At 40.4% G+C, this 22,070-nt stretch overlaps 2 protein-coding genes across 4 annotated transcripts in view; one reads left to right on the forward strand and one right to left on the reverse strand.

The window, feature by feature from the left end:
* The window catches only part of LOC112249085 (T-cell immunomodulatory protein), a 131,786-nt gene extending 112,235 nt beyond the window's left edge, over positions 1 to 19,551 (reverse strand). The window contains exons 1-6 of the mRNA XM_024418729.2: positions 19,166 to 19,551; positions 17,881 to 17,965; positions 17,529 to 17,668; positions 17,329 to 17,380; positions 17,085 to 17,162; positions 16,773 to 16,867 (exon numbers count right to left, since the gene is read on the reverse strand). Of these exons, the coding sequence (XP_024274497.1) occupies positions 16,773 to 16,867; positions 17,085 to 17,162; positions 17,329 to 17,380; positions 17,529 to 17,668; positions 17,881 to 17,965; positions 19,166 to 19,343 (628 nt within the window). The 5' untranslated portion in view covers positions 19,344 to 19,551. The remainder of the gene's footprint in view (positions 1 to 16,772; positions 16,868 to 17,084; positions 17,163 to 17,328; positions 17,381 to 17,528; positions 17,669 to 17,880; positions 17,966 to 19,165) is intronic.
* Positions 19,552 to 19,583: 32 nt separating this feature from the next.
* The window catches only part of LOC112249084 (phosphorylase b kinase regulatory subunit beta), an 82,050-nt gene continuing 79,563 nt past the window's right edge, over positions 19,584 to 22,070 (forward strand). For 2 of the 3 annotated variants that reach the window (XM_024418727.2, XM_024418726.2), the window contains exon 1: positions 19,588 to 19,709. In XM_024418727.2, coding sequence (XP_024274495.2) covers positions 19,646 to 19,709 — 64 coding nt within the window. In that variant the 5' untranslated portion in view covers positions 19,588 to 19,645. Of the gene's footprint in view, positions 19,710 to 20,977; positions 21,082 to 22,070 lie in introns of all 3 variants that reach the window. The other variant, XM_024418728.2, reaches the window with a different exon arrangement.

Raw genomic sequence — 22,070 nt, forward strand, 5'->3', positions numbered from 1 at the left:
AATGCATTGCAATTAACAGATGTGCCTTGTTAAAAGTTAATTTGTGGAATTTATTTCCATCTTAATGTGTATTATGGCAAGAACAGCTCAAATAAGCAAAGAGAAATGACAGTCCATCATTACCTTAAGACATGAAGGTCAGTCAATAAGGAAAATGTCAAGAACATCGAAAGTTTCTTCAAGTGCAGTCAAAAACCATCAAGTGCTATGATGAAACTGGCCTTTGAGGACCACCACAGGAAAGGAAGCCCTAAAGTTACCTCTGGTGCAGAGTATACGTTCATTAGCGTTACCAGCCTCAGAAATTCCAGCCCAAATAAATGCTTCACAGAGTTCAAGTAACAGACACATCTCAACATCAACTGTTCAGAAGAGAATGCGTGAATCAGGCCTTCATAGTCAAATTTCTGCAAAGAAACCACTACTAAAGGACAACAAGAAGAAGAGACTTGCTTTGGCCAAGAAACACGAGCAATGGATTTTTGATTCCAACCGCCGTGTCTTTGTGAGACGTAGAGAAGCTGAACAGATGATCTCCGCACGTGTGTTTCCCACCGTGAAGCATGGAGGAGGAGGTGTGATGGTGCTTTGCTGGTGTCACTGTCAGGGATTTATTTAGAATTCAAGGCACACTTAACCAGCATGGCTACCACAGCCTTCTGCAGCGATAGGTCATCCCATCTGGTTTGCGCTCAACACGACAATGACCCAACACGCTATTTGACCAAGAAGGAGAGTGATGGAGTGCTGCATCAGATCACCCGACCTCAACCAAATTGAGATGGTTTGGGATGAGTTGGACCACAGAGTGAAGGAAAAGCAGCCAACAAGTGCTCAGCATATGTGGGAACTCCTTCAAGACTGTTGGAAAAGCATTCCAGGTGAAGCTGGTTGAGCAAATGCCAAGAGTGTGCAGAGCTGTCATCAAGGCAAAGGGTGGCTACTTTGAAGAATCCGATAAGTAAAGCTTATTAAAGAGCAGTGTTACTAGCAAGAGCAGTGTGCGGGTTTCTTCTTTTTTTCTCATTTTATTAAACTTTTACCATGCACCTGCAAAAAAGTTAAGATTTGTGAGTGGCTTAGAATTTTGAATGACTTTGAAGAATCTAAAACATATAACATATTTTTATTTGTTTAACACTTTTTTTGGTTACTACATGATTCCATATGTGTTACTTCAGAGTTTTGATGGCTTCACTATTATTCTACAATGTAAAAAATAGTAAAAATAAAGAAAAACCCTTGCAGGAGTAGATGTGTCCAAACTTTTGACTGGTACTGTACATATTTCAGTGCTTTTCTTTTGACATCCGCTCCGCAGCAATTATTCTTAATTTCTCACAATTTAAAAAGCTATTTGTACATTAACTAATGGTCGTGATTAACCCTTGGGCTCTTTGTGGGCTCCCTGTTAAGCTCAGGGCTGGGGGAACTCCGCAACAACACTAAGAAAGAAGGAAAAAGGATGGAACAACTTAGCTGGGATCCCTATCCCTACAGTTATTCATTAATCTATTGTGAGACTATCACATGCAAGGCAGAATACTAAATTAAACTTCTCAACGCGTCTTCTAACATTATCAGGGTGGCAGGAAAAATGCCTACAGGGTCCAATGTGTCTTCTCCACATAGAAATACACTAGTCATAAGTGAAAAGCACTTGTATTCTGTGCACTGTAAAAGACAGCATGATAATTTGGATGGTGTCTTCTAATTTCAGTGAGATATTAAAACCGATTTTTGGAGTAGAGTGCTGTCCTTTACTCTTAAGTCAATATTCCTATTCCACTCATGCAGTGTCTGCTTCATACCGCCCATGGAAATCCAACATCTAACCGTGATAAGCCTAAGTGTGGCAAAATGGAAGGCACACAAAGAAAATTCCACACAACACATGGGCCTTTAATCTGCCTTCATGCAGGCAGATGCCCTTTTCATGGAAGGGAGCAATAATCTCACCCACAGAGAGGCTGCTTTGATCAATGGTCTCACTGTGGCCAGTAGATACAGAGAGGAGTGGGGTGGAGAGGTTATCCATACAGATAGATAGAGACCTTTGGAGACAGACACTACTATACAGTTCATAGTGTGTTGCTGAAGGAACCGCTGAGTTTAGCTGCATTCTCACTTTCCACGAGTCTCTCTCTCTCTCCATCTGTGATCTTCAGACGTGTGACCCATGTGGAGTGTGTAGCCTCCTGCAGTCTGCTGATGAGGAGTAAACAGGTTCAATAATCAGGCTATAAAAGGAAGCTCTCCCCAACTAGCAGTGGGTGTCTATCTGCCTGTCTGATTAGAGGGGGCATGGACGAGGCAGGGGAGCTCTCCACATCACTGAGAAATCCTGTAAACACTTACAGTCCCCACGGGCCACTCCTCCTACTCCTCTCCATCATCCTCCTCTCCCTGGTTCACAATAACGGACATACCTCAGTGGCTCTATAAAAGACCTCTGCCCAGTAAAATAAAAACGGCTGTATAAACTTCTTCGGTCACTTGGTTTAACACAGTTGTACGTATACTACACTTCTTTTACAATGGCAACACTATTTGAGTAAGATGGATATCAGGACAAACCCAGTAGTAGTCAATATAACACAATATAAATGGGATGTGCTCCCACCCATCCAGGACATCTATTATTAAAGATGGAAATAACAGAGGTTACTTTTAATGAGGGCATTTCTCAAGTGGCTAGTTTGCGTCAACTACCTTCACTAAAACCATTGCTTTATACCGGCAAACGTTGGTATCAAACCGCAACTTTCCGGCATGCCTCGTGATTTGTCTGTCTGAGGAGGACCCTCCCCCCCTTTTCGAAGTTTCCAAGAGATTCCGTCATTCATCCCAGACCCGAATCATTGCTGTTGCCTAGGGTCTGGGTTCCCGAGAATAATTCATTAGGGAAAGCCATTCATCATGACCTTAAAATCCAAAACTAATTACAAAAAGGTGCATAAACTTGCAGGTTGATATACAGTACTGGCAAATGGATAGACTTCAAAACCGATTCGTTCATTTTCAATCCGTGACTCCAATGAATGCATAATTCAGGTATGAGTAAAGGCTCTGGGCTCTAAGTGATATGTCATGTCACAGTCTAGTTGCAGGATTGCAACCACAAAGCTAATTAAAGAAACAGTCTTAATTATTAAAAGGTGTCCTAAGTAGAAATCGCTCCGGCATTTCCTAGTTGCTAAAACTCTAATAGGTTTTTGCAAAATTCAGTTTGTCACAAAACAAGCAAGTATAGTGTAGAGAATCATTGTACCATTTAAACCGCTGTGAAATATATTTTCCATAACCCAAAATATAGTTTTTTGATCATTTTTTCATCAAAAACAAAACTTAAGAACGGGAAGCATAGAAATAGCGCACATAAAACAGATCTACTGCTTCTTAATACATGTGTTCAATGAGAATGAAAGATCTATAACTTACATTTCTACGTGAATTTGGTCAGGTCGCCAAAAAAGTTACATATTGCAGCTTTAAAATAGAGAACAGATTGTTTAATTACACAAAGACTAACAAGCTGTGGCATTGGAGTAAAAATCAGATGCATCTGCAGATGAAAACCTACGAAGCAGAAAATCCCAAAATAGCGATTTTGAACATCTTAATTCCAAAGTGTTCATCTTTAAATCAGTTGATTGCATCTCCCACCTCCTCTCTTGGATTAAGGGTGATTATGTTCGATTCAGTTAATATTCTCCTACTAAGAATAGAAAAATCGAAGAAAACACACAAGACCAAGAATATATTTACAGATGAGGTAGGCTAATTGTTACTTGCAGGATAATCATAGTCGATTTGAGCCAGCCATTACAGATCCGATGACTGGGTATCTGTTTACCTCTCCTTATCATGGAGCCTGATGTAGCCCATTCAATCAGCTCAAATCAAGTGTCCTTTCAGTCTTACTGCCTCCTTAATTGAATAATCAGGAGTGTCACTGATAATAATATGGAGTGACGTTAAAATGATTATTGATCATGTTCCAGAGCCCCAGATTAAATTAGATTCAAATTATACAGAAATTATTTATATAGTCTTGATTAACAGTGTTAATTGCACACTCTCATTTTAGACCACTTGTATATGTGGACCAACCCAGCATTTCACACAGCGCCTTTTCTTCATTGGCTGACAGAGGTTTCCCAGCATGCATTGCGAAAGCCTCTGTGCTCTATTCTGTGGTTGTTTGTGTGTTTTTCAAGCCCAGCTTGGCATACTACCTCTCCATTATGGCATGCATATTTCAAAGAACTCCAGGATTAAAATATTAACGAGCACATTTTAGATTATACCTTTAGGGGAAACATGCCATAAAAAGTTGTTGTTCTATTCATGCCCTGACAGACTTCACACATACAGGTCTACATAGAAACTGCAATGCAGCAGCTAAACATGACATGTTATGGGAATTACTTGATTGATTAGTGTCTATGGAACTGACAATTAATCATGAAATGACTATGCAAACAGTTTGGAGAAAGGCGCAAAGCATGATCCCAAACGTAGTTACAAAACATACATTTACAACAACAAAAACGTGTATCTATCCATCTGGCTTGCTGTGTTACACACATATTATCTATCTAATACGGATTACAATGAGAAACATTTAAAGCAAAGGGAGAGAGCGCATGTTTGAGAAGTGGAAACATTATCCCGCAGCTTTGTTAGAAATATTCAATTAAGTCTAATGAGAGTGTTTAATCGAGAGCACTGAGTAGAGTTCCATCCCCCACATCCATACTCTCGGTGTTAGGAATACCTGGCACTATGATGGGTTTGCAAACTCTTCCTCGTGCTCTGCTTTGGAGCAGATTTTTCCTGAGGCATCATGAACACATGTTGGTAGACAGGGAGACCCACAGAAAGGGAGTGGGGTGCTCTAGGGAAGAGGAGACAACTCTGGAGAAATCCCTCGTCTTCTCCAATACCCTATATACTGACCTTCCCCTTCCGAGTGGAGGAAGGCGACACAACAAAGTGACGAGTTCATTTCTCTGATATAGAGAGCTGGCGCACATTACAGCAACTACGGCAGACAAACAGCATGAGAAGAATAGTAAGCTGTAGACGGTCTTGAGAAGGAGAGTGGGAGATTCTAAAGCAAAGCAAATCAATGTTGTTGGCTTCTACATGTTGGGTATGCAGATGACTCCGGAAAGAATCTCCAGATCCAATCTAGAAGGAATATAGCTTCCATCTAAAATCGATCCTCAATTTGACTTATTTTCAAGGAAAACACTAGGCTTGTGTGTGTAGTTGGAGAGGGATGCTTTGGAGTTATTCATAACCTCTCAATCAGATTTGTTAAGGGGATTGGAAGCAATTTAAGGCATCTGCTGACGGTTTGACTTGGACTTTATTATAGCGCTCAATTCCATTATACAGAACGGGAGCAGGGATACAGCTCCATAATATCCCTTCATCACATTACCTTGTGAATAAACAGAGCCACCGTTCTGATCTCTACCCAGGTGGAAGTAGGGCTTTGACACAGTGCATAGTAGAGGGGGGATTCTCTCCCTCCCCAACCACCTGCATCTCTCTCTCTCTCGCACACTTATTTTCTGCCTGAGATCCTTTCATTATTGCTGGTAAATCCTAGACGGGGACCTTCAGCTAAGGGTTGAGGATTACAGGTAAGGATAGCTTGAGCTGCCAGACAGAAGCAAACATGCAAATAGTCTCGCTGTGAGCCGAGGTGGCTATTACTGGGTTTTTATGTCAGTCGCAGACCGTCTGCCACTGCAGTTTGCAGCCTTTGGTAAGATAGAGCTGCAAGAGTATGGTAGCATGAGAACATTTCTTGCTAAACACTAATCAATGCAATTCCAGATTAATCTCATGGTAAATAACCCCAGAGCTTTCAGAGTATTGCTGTTTCTGATCGCAGAGAAAAATATCCTCAAACTAATTCTCTGAATCCATCAATTGATGTTACACCCAGACTTGAAAAAAATGCACATGTTCATTCTCAAAGTTAAAGACTATTAGTGCTGAGATTAACCAAATATATATATAAATACAGTTGAAGTTGGAAGTTTACATACACTTAAGTAGGAGTCATTAAAACAAATTTCTTGTTTACAAACTATAGTTTTGGCAAGTCGGTTAGGACATCTACTTTGTGCACGACACAACTAATTTTTCCAACAATTGTTTAGACAGATATTTCACTTATAATTCACTGTATTAATCTGGAATTGCGGGATTAGCCCAGAACTACACGGCAGGACCTGGTCAATGACCTGAAGAGAGCTGGGACCACAGTCTCAAAGAAAACCATTAGTAACACACTACGCCGTCATGGATTAAAATCCTGTAGCGCACACAAGGTCCCCCTGCTCAAGCCAGCGCATGTCCAGGCCCGTCTGAAGTTTGCCAATGACCATCTGGATGATCCAGAGCAGGAATGGGAGAAGGTCATGTGGTCTGATGAGACATAAAAATAGAGCTTTTTGGTCTAAACTCCACTCGCCGTGTTTGGAGGAAGAAAAAGGATGAGTACAACCCCAAGAACACCATCCCAACCGTGAAGCATGGAGGTGGAAACATCATTCTTTGGGGATGCTTTTCTGCAAAGGGGACAGGACGACTGCACCGTATTGAGGGGAGGATGATGGGGCCATGTATCGCGAGATCTTGGCCAACAATCTCCTTCCCTCAGTAAGAGCATTGAAGATGGGTCGTGGTGGGTCTTTCAGCATGACAACGACCCGAAACACACAGCCAGGGCAACTAAGGAGTGGCTCCGTAAGAAGCATCTCAAGGTCCTGGAGTGGCCTAGCCAGTATGTAGCCAGTATGGAGGAGTGGGCCAAAATCCCTGCTGCAGTGTGTGCAAACCTGGTCAAGAACTACAGGAAACGTATGATCTCTGTAATTGCAAACAAAGGTTTCTGTACCAAATATTAAGTTCTGCTTTTCTGATGTATCAAATACTTATGTCATGCAATAAAATGCAAATTACTTTTTTTTTTTAAATCATACAATGTGATTTTCTGGATTTTTGTTTTAGATTCCGTCTCTCACAGTTGAAGTGTACCTATGATAAAAATTACAGACCTCTACATGCTTCATAAGTAGGAAAACCTGCAAAATCGGCAGTGTATCAAATACTTGTTCTCCCCACTGTATGTATGTATGTATGTATGTATGTATGTATGTATGTATGTATGTATGTATGTATGTATGTATGTATATTTTTATTTTTTATGTATGTAAAATGTATGTATGTATGTATGTATGTATGTATGTATGTATGTATGTATATTTTTATTTTTTTTACGAAAACGTGATAATTAACTACAATGACCATAATCAATTGCGCGGCGGCTTAAACTTGTCCGGTCTGTGTGGAGCAGACACAGAGACTGAGAGACGTGCGATCAAGAGGGATAGAAAGCAGTTGCTTCGCGAGCCTGAAAATACATGATCTAAGTCAGGGGTGTCAAACTCATTCCAGAGGGCCGAGTGTCTGAGGCTTTGTTTGGGGGGATTTTCCATTCAATTAAAGACCTAGACAACCAGGTGAGGGGAGTCCCTTGTACTTAATTCAATCAATCAAGTACAAGGTTTGAGCAAAAACCCGCAGACACTCGGCCCTCCATGGAATGAGTTTGACACGTGAGATTCCGTGGGGCAGCAGGTAGCCTAGTGGTTAGAGTGTTGGGCCAGTAACCGAAAGGTTGCTAGATCAAATCCCCGGGCTGAAAAAGTAAAAAAATCTGTCTTTCTGTCCCTGAACAAGGTAGTTAACCCACAGTTCCTAGGCCATCATTGTAAATAAGAATTTGTTCTTAACTGACTTGCCTAAATTAAATAAAGGTCAAATTAAATAAAAATACTTTGAAGAACTACTTAAATTGTGATTTTATCAGACAGTATAGGCAGCAGATCTAAAGAGATGAGATGACTTGGAATGAAATGAAAGTCATCAAATAAAATATTTTATTCAAGTAAAGTAATGTGAAAAAAATGTTGGTTAATAAGTGATAAGCAGTAATGGGCAGTCACTAACACCAAGGGACTTTTATTAACGGTTTAATTCAGTGTCGTTAGAGCATTCAACACACAATGCATAGTGCATATACTGTCTAAAAAAAATATCCAAACGGAAATGGATAACCGTGATTACTTTTTAATAATCGAACGGAAACCGAACCGACCTCAAAACGCACTAATCGCTCAGCACTAACGGCAAGAAACCACTCCTACTAGGTTATCGTATAGTCAACACAGAGGAGCAGCAGAGTCATGTCAGCAGGCCAAATTATGAGTTTGGGACTAACTAAATGAAACATGAAATCTCCTCCTCCTTCCATTCTCCCACTATGATGACTAAAGAGCCATATAAATCTCTGGGTCAGCCACTAAGGACTGGTAATTGGAGAGAGATTCTGTTTGGAGAAAATGAAGAGGAAACAAACAAACAGCAGCTGATGAAAAATGAGGGTGAGCAGATTTGTAGCTAATTATAGTGCATCCACAGCTCTCTCTCACACAAGTTTCACACAATGCTCACACTGTATGTGGGATGCTCAGCCATCCCTACTGTCTCCGGCATGTGCTACAGTAGGCTGGCGTTGACACCCTCTCATACACAAGCCATGGGGTTCAGCAAGGTGCAGGGCTGTTAATGAGCAGTCTTGGTGGCTTTTCTCCCCCACCATTGTTCATTTATTCAAGTAGGGTGCTTTGTATTTGGAGTCAGAGGAAGGCAGTCTCCTGAGAGGTTTCCTCCATGCCAGACAGAACACATTTCACACAGAGAACAGGGCTATGACCTAACGAGGAGGAATCCAAACAGCTGACAGTTGTCAAACAAAAAGATGTCAAATTAACCAGGGCTTTGTTGTGAAATATTTTCTTTGTTTTTCCAATGGGGAAAAATACAGTTAATGGTTTGTCTTGACAAAGATATTTACATGAATGGTGCATAAGGTATGAGAACAATAATACGAGGGTGTATGAAAACAAAGTACATAATAGTCAGTAATAACCAATCTACAAGATTATCACAGCATCCCATTTCAGAATGATGCAACTGTTAAAGTTGCATCAATAGGCCAACTGCATTTAGAGCTAGTTAAACCATATTAATGCAAATCCAGTTAGGCTTCTCTACCCTACCTGCATTTAACCAGTGGTTATTACCTAAAGCTCAGAGCCTCCTCAGCCCCTGTGCCAGCAAGGCTGTAAACCAAACATGACATTCCTCTGCATTAGTGTCCTATGAATCCAGACACCTCCCAAGCCCCACCTGTCTGCAGTTATCACTGATGTGCCCACTCCCATTAGCTGAGATGGGAAAGGGTTGCTTTTAGGCTGCCCCTCTCCATAGGCTTTGATGCCCCTGAGCAGCTTATTTGTTAGACTGTTACTCAGCAAACAAGCTGTGACTCCAATTCCCCGCTCAGTGACAGACAGAGGGGAACAGAGGGGGGAGGGGGGGGGGGCTTCACCCCTTAGGCTGGAGGGGAGATGGGATCATGCAGGGCCAAGTGAGTTTGATCTCATTTCTCTGTCCAGGGGTTGGAGGCCGCATGTCAATTTGTGAACGAGTGAGGACTCAGAAGGGAAATATGGGTTGAATTAGGCAGCCCACAATGAGGCAAAAATTAAGTCAGAATTGTGTTTGTGTGCAGGTGCTAAATATTCAGAGCACTGAGATAGGCCTTTCTGTTCATCGGTTTGTCAGTTGTGTTCTTATGCATTCTCTTCCCTTACAATGACGGCTAGGCCGACTTGCCTGACTTGCCTACTTAAATAAAAGGTTAAAATAAAAAAGTTTAAAATGTTGACCTCCCTACTCCAGTCCACGTTTCTGCTGTTGCACAGGAGAAAGAAGCCTTTGACATTACAAAAGGAAATGTCATGTCAGTCATCAGTGAAATGGATACAACAACCACCAGACATAGGGAGCCTTCCAGTGTGAGAGCACGGGAGATAAGCAGGGGTTGTAGCGTCGAGCTACTGAATCCCTGCACCGACACAAAATCCTTGAAGAAAAGTAATGGTGTAGATAGAATTCAGAATCCCAGGAGAAATACAGGCTAAACAAACAGGTAAAAACAACTAGGCCAATATCCCAGAGTAGATCTGTGTGTGACATGATGATCTAGGGTACATCTCTATGGGACTAGAAAGAGATCTTCATCTCACAGTGGAGTGCTCAAATCTATTATTTTCCTCAGGTCCTGGGTAAAAACAAAAAAGTAACATTTAATTTCAGACTTGACGAACATCAGGCAGGCAACATTTGAAACGTCAACCATGAAAAATCGATGGCAGCCAAATTGCCATTCTGTTGACTGCCGCAGACAATATGCAGCCAGCAAAACTGAACAAATGAAAAATGGACATTTACTTGAAGCATTTTAATTAATAATTGCTGTGCTGCTGAAAATGGCAGGGACTTATGCTCCAATGACTACTGCTTGAGCAAGGACAGGACAGTCAGTGGCTAGAGAGGTTTACTCTCCCCACTACATGGCTATGTTTTCTATCAAGGACAGTAACCCAGCACTCAGCCCATTGTCCCATTAAGGAAGATGGGAAGGGAGAGATCCAGACTGCCTGGCCAGATTGAATGAAATATGGCTCGGTCTTCTGCTGGGAGGAGTTGATCAGACCGTGAAACTGCCAATTTAACTTGCCAAATCCCAAATGGGGATTTAGGCATGGCATTAAAAGACGCAATGACAGCATTGAGATACCAACAATAGGTTGAAGGTTTTGTATTTGTACGATATTGTATGTAGCTTTCAAGGGATGAAAAAACAACTACACAGGCCGGAGAAAAAGGCACGAGAGCTGGACTAAGCCGACACTCTCCATGCAAGAATCTCTCAAATAAAATATTGTATCAATGTTTTCCCCATTCAGCTTGTTTGTGTAACTGACATTAAAACGAGTTAGGGACAAACCCAAAAGACTCCATCAAAGTGAGCTTCCGGAGAAGAGCATGAAATTCAGGGCAGGAAAAAGTGAAATCCCATAAATAAATCCTCCATAAGCCAATTCCTGTCAATACACACCGTGTGCCTTCAACCCAAAGCACCTCATTCACAAACATGACACAACAGCACCAGAAAATGGAAAGATGCTAGGAGAAATAATCTCATAAAACCATTAAGGGAACAGCGTAGGTGCATTATGGGGGATTACACCAACTCCTCATACACATTCCATTTCTCTGCCACTTCTGTGGAGCAAATACAGGAGTTTAACTGCTCACTGAAATCCTGTAACAAGTTTAAGAAGCCCATCCTTGCAGTGGAGCATAGCCTACGTACGTTTTTAGGCCTATGTGAGCAATGTTATTGTGACCATGTCGGAGTGTGTGTGTGTGTGTGTGTGTGTGTGTACGTACTTGCAAACCTATTTGATTCCTGTAGTGAACATGGCTTCACTTCAGACGCCCCTCAAGCTACTTAATCAGAACAACAATGTGGGTTTGACAAAGATTTGACTTAGAGAGAGCAGTTACATATTTCCATGTTGAGTGAGGGCATACAGTAGATCTTTCAATAAAAACTATTTATTCAAGCAATTTAGTGTTAAGCTTCAGGCAGATACTGCTGTTTGTTTGGTCTTTATGGATGGACCCTGTTTGGTATTATGCTAATATACCACTATAAGCCTGGAGGGGGAGAGTGCTACACATAAGAGGATTGCACTGGAAACAGCAGCACAACCAGAGGCCACAGACATACTGTATACAGTACATCAGTGAGAAATTAGATTATTTATTTATTCATTCATGTATCTATACAAACTAATGTAAACAAATGTACTGTATGTTCGATACTCGGCCAGCTTTCCAGGAAGAGACACGGCGTAAACATTGCACCTCAAAGCCTGGTCCCTCACTAGCCACGCTGTGCTCGTTTTAATTCTGTAATTATTAAAATTAGTAGCGAACACTGGGAAGCAAGTCTAGAATTTATGACAGAATGTACTGTTCCATGTTAAGGTCGGTACAATACCATTATGAGACATAAGCTAATTTCATCCTTTCATGATTGCAATATCTGTATAAAATCTGCGTGGCTGTTATATCATGTTAATTTACAGCATATGTCATGCATGTTACATGCAGGCCTACAGTAGATCTTTAAAAACAGGTAGGCCAATGTCAAACACGTGGTAGCCTAATCAATATTACAGAAACCAGAAATGAAATCGGTATGAAAAAAAGAAAAGAAACGCCATGCTTCTAACATGCAAAATGTGACACAGTGCCTCAAAACAGGCCAAACTACTAAATATGCCTTTTAAAATTGTCCAGTTCTGTAATGAGTGAATCCCTTTATGAAGTCCCACTCCAGTAACGTTGATATGAGGCAAATCTGTTTCCCTCACATTACATCAATAATCAACTTCTAACAGAAAAAACTATTCCTAATTGGATGCTGCGGGAAGCATTGCAAAGCCACGTTGCCTAGCAACACGCCATATGATAGTATCGGTTTGGTGTCTTTGAGCATAATGACATTTATAATTATTTGGCAATTACCACTTTTTTCTAACGAGTTCTCACAGAGATATAAAACTGTGATACCAACCCCAGGGAACCTCAACGTTCTAGTAAAATATAACCAATAAAATGAAATGCAAAAATCCCTCAAGTTTGTTATGTGATGCTATAGGAGTATTGGAGCTTGTTGGCACGTTACGCATCTATTCCTCGGCTTATTGTGTCAGTACTGACTTGGTGACCTGGGTAGCAGTAGAACCACTCCAGCATGTCGGAATTAGCCAATTAGGAGCCTTTTTACAGGGATACTTAACCATCTGTAGTTGTCACAACCTGCTCATCTTAAAAAACTACCAGAACATACAGCTGAAGTCGGAAGTTTACATACACCTTAGCCAAATACATTTAAACTCAGTTTTTCACAATTCCTGACATTTATTCAGAGTAAAAATTCCCTGTCTTAGGTCAGTTAGGATCACCACTATTTTAAGAATGTGAAATGTCAAAATAATAGTATTTATTTCAGCTTTTATTTATTTAATCACATTCCCAGTGGGTCAGAAGTTTACATACGCTCAATTAGTATTTGGTAGCATTGCCTTTAAATGGTTTAACTTGGGTCAAACGTGTTGGGTAGCCTTCCACAAGAAGTTGGGTGAATTTTGGCCCATTCCTACTGACAAAGCTGGTGTAACTGAGTCAGGTTTGTAGGAATCCTTGCTCGTACACGCTTTTTCAGTTCTGCCCACAAATTTTCTATGGGATTGAGTTCAGGGCTTTGCGATGGCCACTCCAATATCTTGAATATCTTTGTTGTTCTTAAGCCATTTTGCTTCAGCAAAGCACCCGAACAACATGATGTAGCCACCCCCGTGCTTCAAGATTGGGATGGTGTTCTTCAGCTTGCAAGCCTCCCCCTTTTCCCTCCAAACATAACAATGATCATTATGGCCAAACAGTTCTATTTTTGTTTCATCAGACCAGAAGACATTTCTCCAAAAAGTACGATCTTTGTCCCCATGTGCAGTTGCAAACTAGAGTCTGGCTTTTTTAATGGGGGTTTTGGAGTAGTGGCTTCATCCTTGCTGAGTGGCCTTTCAGGTAATGTTGATATAGGACTCGTTTTACTGTGGATATAGATACTTTTGTGCCTGTTTCCTCCAGCATCTTCACAAGGTCCTTTGCGGTTGTTCTGGGATTGAATTGCACTTTTCGCACCAAAGTATGTTCATCTCTAGGAGAACGCGTCTCCTTCCTGAGCGGTATGACGGCTGCGTGGTCCCATAGTGTTTATACTTGCGTACTATTGTTTGTACAGATGAACGTGGTACCTTCAGGCATTGGAAATTGCTCCCAAGGATGAACCAGACCAGTGGAGGTCTACAAATCTTTTTCTGAGGTCATGGCTGATTTCTTTTGATTTTCCCATGATGTCAAGCAAAGAGGCACTGAGTTTGAAGGTAGGCCTTGAAATACAGCCACAGGTACACCTACAATTGACTCAAATGATGTCAATTAGTCTATCAGAAGCTTCTAAAGCCATGACAATTTTCTGGAATTTTCCAAGCTGTTTAAAGGCCCAGTCAACTTAGTGTATGTAAACTTCTGACCCACTGGAATTATAAGTGAAATAATCTGACTAAACAATTGTTGGAAAAATGACTTGTGTCGTGCACAAAGTAGATGTCCTAACCGACTTACCACAACTATAGTTAGTTAACAAGATATTTGTGGAGTGATTAAAAAACAAGTTTTAAATGACTCCAACCTAAGTGTATGTAAACTTCCGACTTCAACTGTAGATGAGGAGGATTGAACAGACAACACCAGAAGTGGAAGAGAGCGATGAGACATGATACAGACTGGTCATGTGATACTGTAGAGGGGGAACAGCGGCTGCTCGACAGTCCAATTTACAGCTTAAATAGGCCTCGATATTGAACAGGAAGCAATTTCAGATCTCTTAAAAGGAGTCGTGGGTAGAGGGTCACTGGATGCAGCTCGGCTGTGTATGTTTACAGCTTTAAACACCACTAAAATTGGAGCCGCGACACGGGATGACCCTCCTCTGATCATCCCTGGATAGGACGCATGATAATAAAATACCTCTCTGTGACACTGCTGACCAGGCCACAAAGATAGCAAGTGGTGGTCCAAACCAAATGAGGTTCACTTAAAAAGTTCCACACAAAAACCTAACATGATTTTCCACTTACTGTACCGGCTGTAGTTGATTCGCCAAAACAGTCCCTTTTGTGCATCCTATGGGGTATTGGAAAACATAGGAACAACTTTGCACACTCTTGATTTCTAGTACAGGCTATACAGTCATGTCCGAGTCTCTCTCTCCCCATGCTTAGAGAGGCTGGCAGGTGCAGTGGAAAGACAGAGCTCTAATTCACCTAATTCTCCAATTTATTTTCTCCTGAAAAGCAGTATCCTCACTCCCACACTAAGCTCTTCACAGCTAAACATGGCTGCACCACACACACATTGCAGAGGACAATATAATTGTACATTTCAGTGCTATTTCTAATCAGCAGCAATTTTCTCTACAGGTGTATAGTCTCTGAATGTTTTATATATATATATATATATATATATATATATTATTTTTTACATTTGCAGATTGACAATCAGTGAAACAACAAAGCGTTTGCATGGCGACATGGCAGTCTCCTGGTTTGGGTGCCTGCACTCGAGCCAGGCTCCTGCCAGTGTGACGTGTGCCCCGGGGCTCAGGGCTCTGCTTCTCTGTAGACCTAGGCAAAAATCCCCTAGGACAGGTGCTCTAGTCTCTTGCAGCAGCCTCTTGCACAAGATGAATATGAGAAGCAGGCAACGAGCAGCCATTCAAACTGACTGACTAGTTGAATCTGTGAGTTGTAACATTCCTGCTTGCATTTTACAAAAGTGGTCAACACCCACAGTTCCAATCCTCGCTCCAGCACAGATTTTTATTTATTTTTATATATCATAAACCAAACTGTAACATAGACTTCCTTGCTAAATTACAGACAGGCTAACCTTTAAGATACTCTATCCAGCTGGGCTGGCATGTCCAAAAGAATATGCTTTCTAATCCCTTAGCAGCTTAAATATGAATGATTATGCTCTGGTTAAATTGTCACAGCTCAGTAAGCAAATACCTCAAAAAGATACCTACCGTAGGTCAGACACGACAGCAGTTTTTGTGATTGTCTTAATATGAGATTTAACTTCCTGGGAGAAGAAAAAAAAGCTAAAACGTCAGGACCATAAGTCTAAGTGACAGCTTTTGTCGGATGGCATTTTGTGGAAAAAGAGAAAGCCAGTAAAACAAGAAGAAGCCCGATTTATTTATTCAGTGGTGAGGAAAATGGGAATTCCTCTCTCTCTTAGTCAACTTGAAAATTGTTTAACTAGAATATATTTTAATCCAATTGTTTTGAGCTTAAGGAACTCAGGAGAAAGTTTGTGTTCCACACAATATAAATAAAAAGTGATAATTGCCTTGACAGATCGTCTACCCATGAAACTTGTAGAAGAGGCCCTAGGGCCGGGACGATACCAGTACTGCGATACTCATTAGTCCCACGGCAAGGAAGCAAAACACAAAGCGGATTTAACTTCTTCAGGAAGTCATATTTATTTATATTTTTCAAGCTATAGCACGCAATGTTTGGAGTGCTTCAAATTTTGTCTGCTACGTGTTTTCATTTTTGCCATGGGGAAAAAAATATTGCGATACCGGCCCTAGTAGACCGACATTCTCTCCAAGGGTTGAATAGCACAAGGTAACCCACAAATTGATCCCAATACAGACAGGAAATCTTTAACAAGTTACTACGTCATAACAATTCAAAAAGATATGAAGAAAAGAAGATGGGCTGCCAAGAATGGACTCAACTTCCTCGCTTTTGTATACAGTGTGTGAAACACCGATTTTGACCATCTATACAAGCATCTACTTACCAAGCTCCAGAAGAGTGCCCAATTCCCCAGAATGAATTCACTACTCTCGACTCTAATGCTAAAGAGACTGATCACACAGCCATTAGACTGCCATGCCACATTGTCCCTATGTTTCATTGTAGAACGTGAGTCTACAGACTCCAATCTTGCTGAAGAAATGGAAAAGATATTGCACACCAACACTACACACACCATGTCCTGCATTAGTCTAATCTGGTATCGTTCCCAATTAGCTTCCATCCAGCCTTACTGTAATGCCAGATTACTGAGTCTGGCAATGCAAGGTTCCAATAAACCATTTAGGACATTTGCCTACTCACCGGCGGTGAAATCCTTGTTTAGGTCGATGAAAGCATTGGAATGAGGAACACGCATCTTGACACGTGAACTTAGAGCTGCCTGCCACACTGCGTTCCTGTGAGGAAAGAAAACAACATGATTCATGTGCTCAGCAGACATTCTGAAAAAACACAGAACCAACCAACAAAGATGCTGTTTTTAACACTGCATACATCTACAATATTTCAATGTATTGCAATTGAGTTTTGTCAAGACATGGATAATAATTTAAAATAAAACAATGTTTATGGGGACTGCAAAGCATTGGGTCACTTTTCTAATCTCCACTTTACCTTCCAGTAAGATAGCAGACTTCAGTGGAGAAATCAGCAGAAACCCCAAAGATGTCTGGAATCATGTCCCCATTGAAGCTGCGTAAGAGAATTTCATTTATAAAACCGTCCAAACTCCCTACCCATGAGCAAGATCAAAGGACAAAGTTTAGGTAAACAGTATTGCTTGCATGGAAACTCATCATAGAAAACAACTGCTACCGGTGATTTGTAATATATATATTTGTTTACATGCTTAACCTACTCCATTATCAGAGGTTGGTCCACAAATGTCTTATTAAGGTCCGCTTGCCCATCTGCAAAACCAGATAAGAGATGTTAATCAGTTAGCTATTTAATAACAGAAGTTAACTTTCTGTATTAGAGTACATTATTTTTGTTCTACAAGCCTCAAACGTTGTATTCCATAAGCCTGAATCTAGGCCTAATAGAGCAACAATTTACCCAGGGTTTGGTTGTTTCCCCAGAATACAAAAACCATTGTGTCTGAGGTGGCCTTGGTCTTGAGCTGAACTGTAAGAAGCACATCCATCTGAGAATCTCCATCGTAGTCTCCAGGAACAACACCAGTTATGATACAATTGCTGAAAGAGGAAAGACATTCACTGAGTGCCTGCTGTTGACAGTAAGCCAGTAAAGAACAGCATAGGGCTTTTCTCAGTGACAGCTAAAATCATCTTGTGTCAATCTACCCTAACCCACAGGGTTTGTCTGGACATTGTGGAATTATTGATGCTTCAAGATGAGAAGTGGTGTGTGCACTAATACAATTGAGAGAATAAGATCAGAAACTTACGCGGGCAAAGCCTTTTTAGGGATATGGACTTTTGGCTTGAAGTATGGGGCTTTCAGATCAGCCAAGAATATCACCAACTCAGATTCTAAAAGTTCAATCAAATATGCAATAAAAACAAATTCACAAAATGCTTACTTTCATACCCAGCACAGCACAGTCACATAACCATATCAGCAATGCAGTGACACATTCATTGGTGAGCTATACCCATTTTATGTTATTGTTTCATTCTAGTTACTAGACTACTGTGTTTTGTAATGTAGGTAATGCCAGAGGTGGAAAAAGTACTCAATTGTCATACTTGAGTAAAAGTAAAGATACCTTAATAGAAAATGACTCAAGTAAAAGTCACCCAGTAAAATACTACTTGAGTAAAAGTCTAAAACATTTCTGGTTTGAAATATACTTAAGTACAGTGGTGGGAAAAGTAGTCAATTGTCATACTTGAGTAAAAGTAAAAAGTAAAAGCTATACCTCAAATTCCTTATATTAAGCAAACCAGACGACACAATTTCCTTATTATTATTATTATTATTTTTGACAGCCAGGGTCACACTCCAACACTCAGACATCATTTACAAACTAAGCATTTGTGTTTAGTGAGTCTGCCAGATCAGAGGCAGTAGGGATGACTATGGACGTTCTCTCAGTCCGTCAATTGGACCATTTTCCTGTACTGCTAAGCATTCAAATTGTAACGAGTACTTTTGGGTGTCAAGGAAAATGTATGGAGTAAAAAGTACATTATTTTTATTAGGAATTTAGTGAAGTGAAAGTTCTAAAAAAATATAAATAGTAAAGTAAAGTACAGATACCCCAAAAAACAACTTAAGCAATACTTTAAAGTATTTTACTTAAGTACTTTACACCACAGTGTAATGCATTGAACACCCAACAGCTTTTCAAGCAGAGAAAATAGATTGCTACGTCATCACTGTTTTTATTGTTTTGCATTTCCTGTCTCTATATCCAAGACACCGTTATGTACTATCCCTATTAGTCAATATAGGCTAGAGCAAATTGTATCCAGTGGTAAATAATTGTGTTAGCTACATGACTAACTAACTGCTTACCAGACAATATGACAGCACTCAACAGCTTGGTTTAGCTAGCTAGATTAGCTAGCATCCTATGGGTTTTGGAACACATGTCATTAATTCAAGTACTCTCATCTAGTATCTAGCTAAAGTTTCTATATTATTCACTAACGAAATGAATCCTGTTGAAAAGGCAGTACAAAACACTGAACAGTATTCTAGCCAGCTAGCTAACGTTAGCTACTCACGTTCTCTGATGATGAAAATATCGGTCTGTTTATCCGAGTTGAAATCACCAAACGCAGCCACAGTACCATGATTTTCAGACCCGAACAAGTCAGTTGTTACATCTTGAAGAGCAGAGGCTGAATACTGCCCTGCAAAATACACAGTAAACGTAAAAATCTTGATAAACAATATCCTCATAGTTGTTCAATTCAAACAACACAAACTGGAATACTGCAGTGCGCGTTTGGTTTACGGCAGGAATGACAGCAAGAAATGCATTAAGCATAAACTCGTGGGGTTTGACACTTGTCAAAAAATAACACTATCGACAGCCTTATTTAGTCGTAAATATAAAGGTAAAGAACATCAATGGCACAAGAGGGAGATAGACTATTGACATGTTAATAAATGGGTGGTGTGACGTCACACCCTCAGCGCTTCCTAGTTTGCAGCAGTGTCACAACGTGCTGTTACTTGGTAAACACAGAGAACCAACCAACATGTCAAGCTTGGCAGATGTCGGCAGGAAACTCCTGGAAATCAAAGCCAGACAAAAACGTTCAGGTTTGACATATTCACTTGCTTGACACTGCATTATCTGCAAACCTCTGCGAATGTCCTGAGTGAAACATCAACGAAACAGATTATATAAATTCCTTGCCTGCTATAGCCCACTACAGTGGGCATGCATGAGCATGAAAGGTCAAGTTTGCAGCTACTGGAGCTATTTTAAGATTTTCACATCAGGTGTTGCCTCTCTACCCTTGCCGTTTGTGTTAGGCTACATAAAACAGCAATGTTATCATATTGAAAGAGAATAAATGTACATGCTGGCCAGAGGAGGCTGGTGGGAGGACGGGCTCATTTAAATGGCTGGAATGGAATACATGTAACGGAGTCAAACATGTGGCTTCCATGTGTTTGTGTTTGACTCCATTCTATTTAATACCATTCCAGCCATTACAATGAGGCCGTCCTCATATACATGTAGCTCCTCCCACCAGCCTCCTCTGATGTATGCTATGTTCCTCGTTTATCAGGCTAGATTCCATTACATTAGCCAACATGGCAACCTGCTCGATAGTGCAGGGGTAGGCAATGAGATTCAGCCATTTTTGTTGGGGTGCCGAAAGAGATTATATCGGAAAATAACAATCATTTCATACCTTGATTATATTGAGACACGATCAAATATGGCAGGTAGCCTGGCAGTTAAGAACGTTGGGCCAGTAACCGAAAGGCCGCTGGTTTGAATCCCCGAGCCGACTAGGTGAAAAATCTGTTAATGTGCCCTTGAGCGAGGGGGGTGGAATCATTCGCGGGCTTTGCCTATGTCCATGTCTTATAACTCATATACTGATTTTGATTATGATCAGTGGCTAATCAAGCCTGCTGTCAATTAAAGGCCTCATGCAATTTTTCATTACATTTTTTTTATTCAACAATAAAGGCAATAGTACGGTATTTAAGAAATATTTTATCATAATAATAATTTTAATGTGTTGAGTATCACTCATACAAACATTATAGTTTGACGAATGAATGCCTTAAAATATGTTTCGACATTTATGAACTTTTATTTGAAAAAAGACACATTCAGACATTAGACTAATTCAAACCATCATTACTAGTTCACTCATCTTAACCATCCTATGCCAACATATAATTTCCAAGTAGGCTAATCTTTTAATGACCATTGTAGGCTACATGGCGTATTCATGTTTTGTCATTTGTTGTCTGTTTTGTAGCCACCTAATATTAACTTGCTATGTGATTCATTATTGATTTTTTTTCTTAAGCCGCTCTACTAACCCTCCTGTGAATTGCTGTAGATTTGTAATTTAGCTGAGAGACGATTGCCCTTTACCTCACCTTTTGAAAATGGCCAGCTCGGAATGTGAGATTTCCAAAGCTCCTCGGAAACTAAAAAGATATGGTAAGTAGTGAATTGAGCATATGTAACTATTCTCCAGGTCGTTGCTGTAAATGAGAATGTGTTCTCAGTCAACTTACATGGTAAAATAAGTTTAAAAAAGAGGTAGCAAGCACTCCAAACCCAAAGCCTTTCAAACTGGGTTGAACTAAATCTAGATTTAATCGAGTGTAATGCCTGTATATCATTCTATGAGAAAATTAGCAGGATGACATCACTCCAAATGATACATTTCAATGATTAATCTTGCCAGCCAGAGTTTTTTATTACTATACCACCCTAGTATCATATGTCAGTTTCAGTGGAGGGTGCTGAGGGGAGGATGGCTCATAATAATGGCTAAAACGGAGCAAATGGAATGGCATCAAACACATGGAAACCATTCCGATTCAGGATTTACCACAAGCCTGTCCTCCCAAATGAAGCTGCTACCATCCTGCTGTGTTCAGTTTTCTTCAGGTGAATGGTATGATATGCTGATAATGCTGTAATACCCTTTTATTACTACTGTCTACGTGGCTTGGTCAGGATGCTATACCAATATACCAGTCTTGGATATAGGCTATGTTCAATACATGGGGTAGGTTTTGTGAGATACAATTGGGTATACACTACTGTATCTAAAAATGATCCAGGTAATCAAGTTGTCATAATTCACTTTTTTTTTGCTGCACCTATGATTGACAGTCTCTCCCTAGGGTTACCACCAAATGTAGTACAACCAATATACTGTTGAATGGAAATAGAAAATGATACTAACCAGTATTCAATTCATAAGCCTAGTATTAACAAATATTGAACTCTCTCAGTGAAGTTAATCACACAATATTTTCCAACAACCACAGACTTCGATCCATGTTTCTACGCAGTAGAAATGAAATAAAACCTTTAATTTGCATATTAGCCTCACACTGCCTCTGCAGAGTTATCTTGAAAAGTGATGGCTTTGTCCCTACTACTTAAAAGCTGATGGAAATTATGGTAATTTCACT

The sequence above is a fragment of the Oncorhynchus tshawytscha genome, linkage group LG04 (assembly GCF_018296145.1).
Source record: "Oncorhynchus tshawytscha isolate Ot180627B linkage group LG04, Otsh_v2.0, whole genome shotgun sequence".
In the NCBI taxonomy this organism is placed as follows: domain Eukaryota; kingdom Metazoa; phylum Chordata; class Actinopteri; order Salmoniformes; family Salmonidae; genus Oncorhynchus; species Oncorhynchus tshawytscha.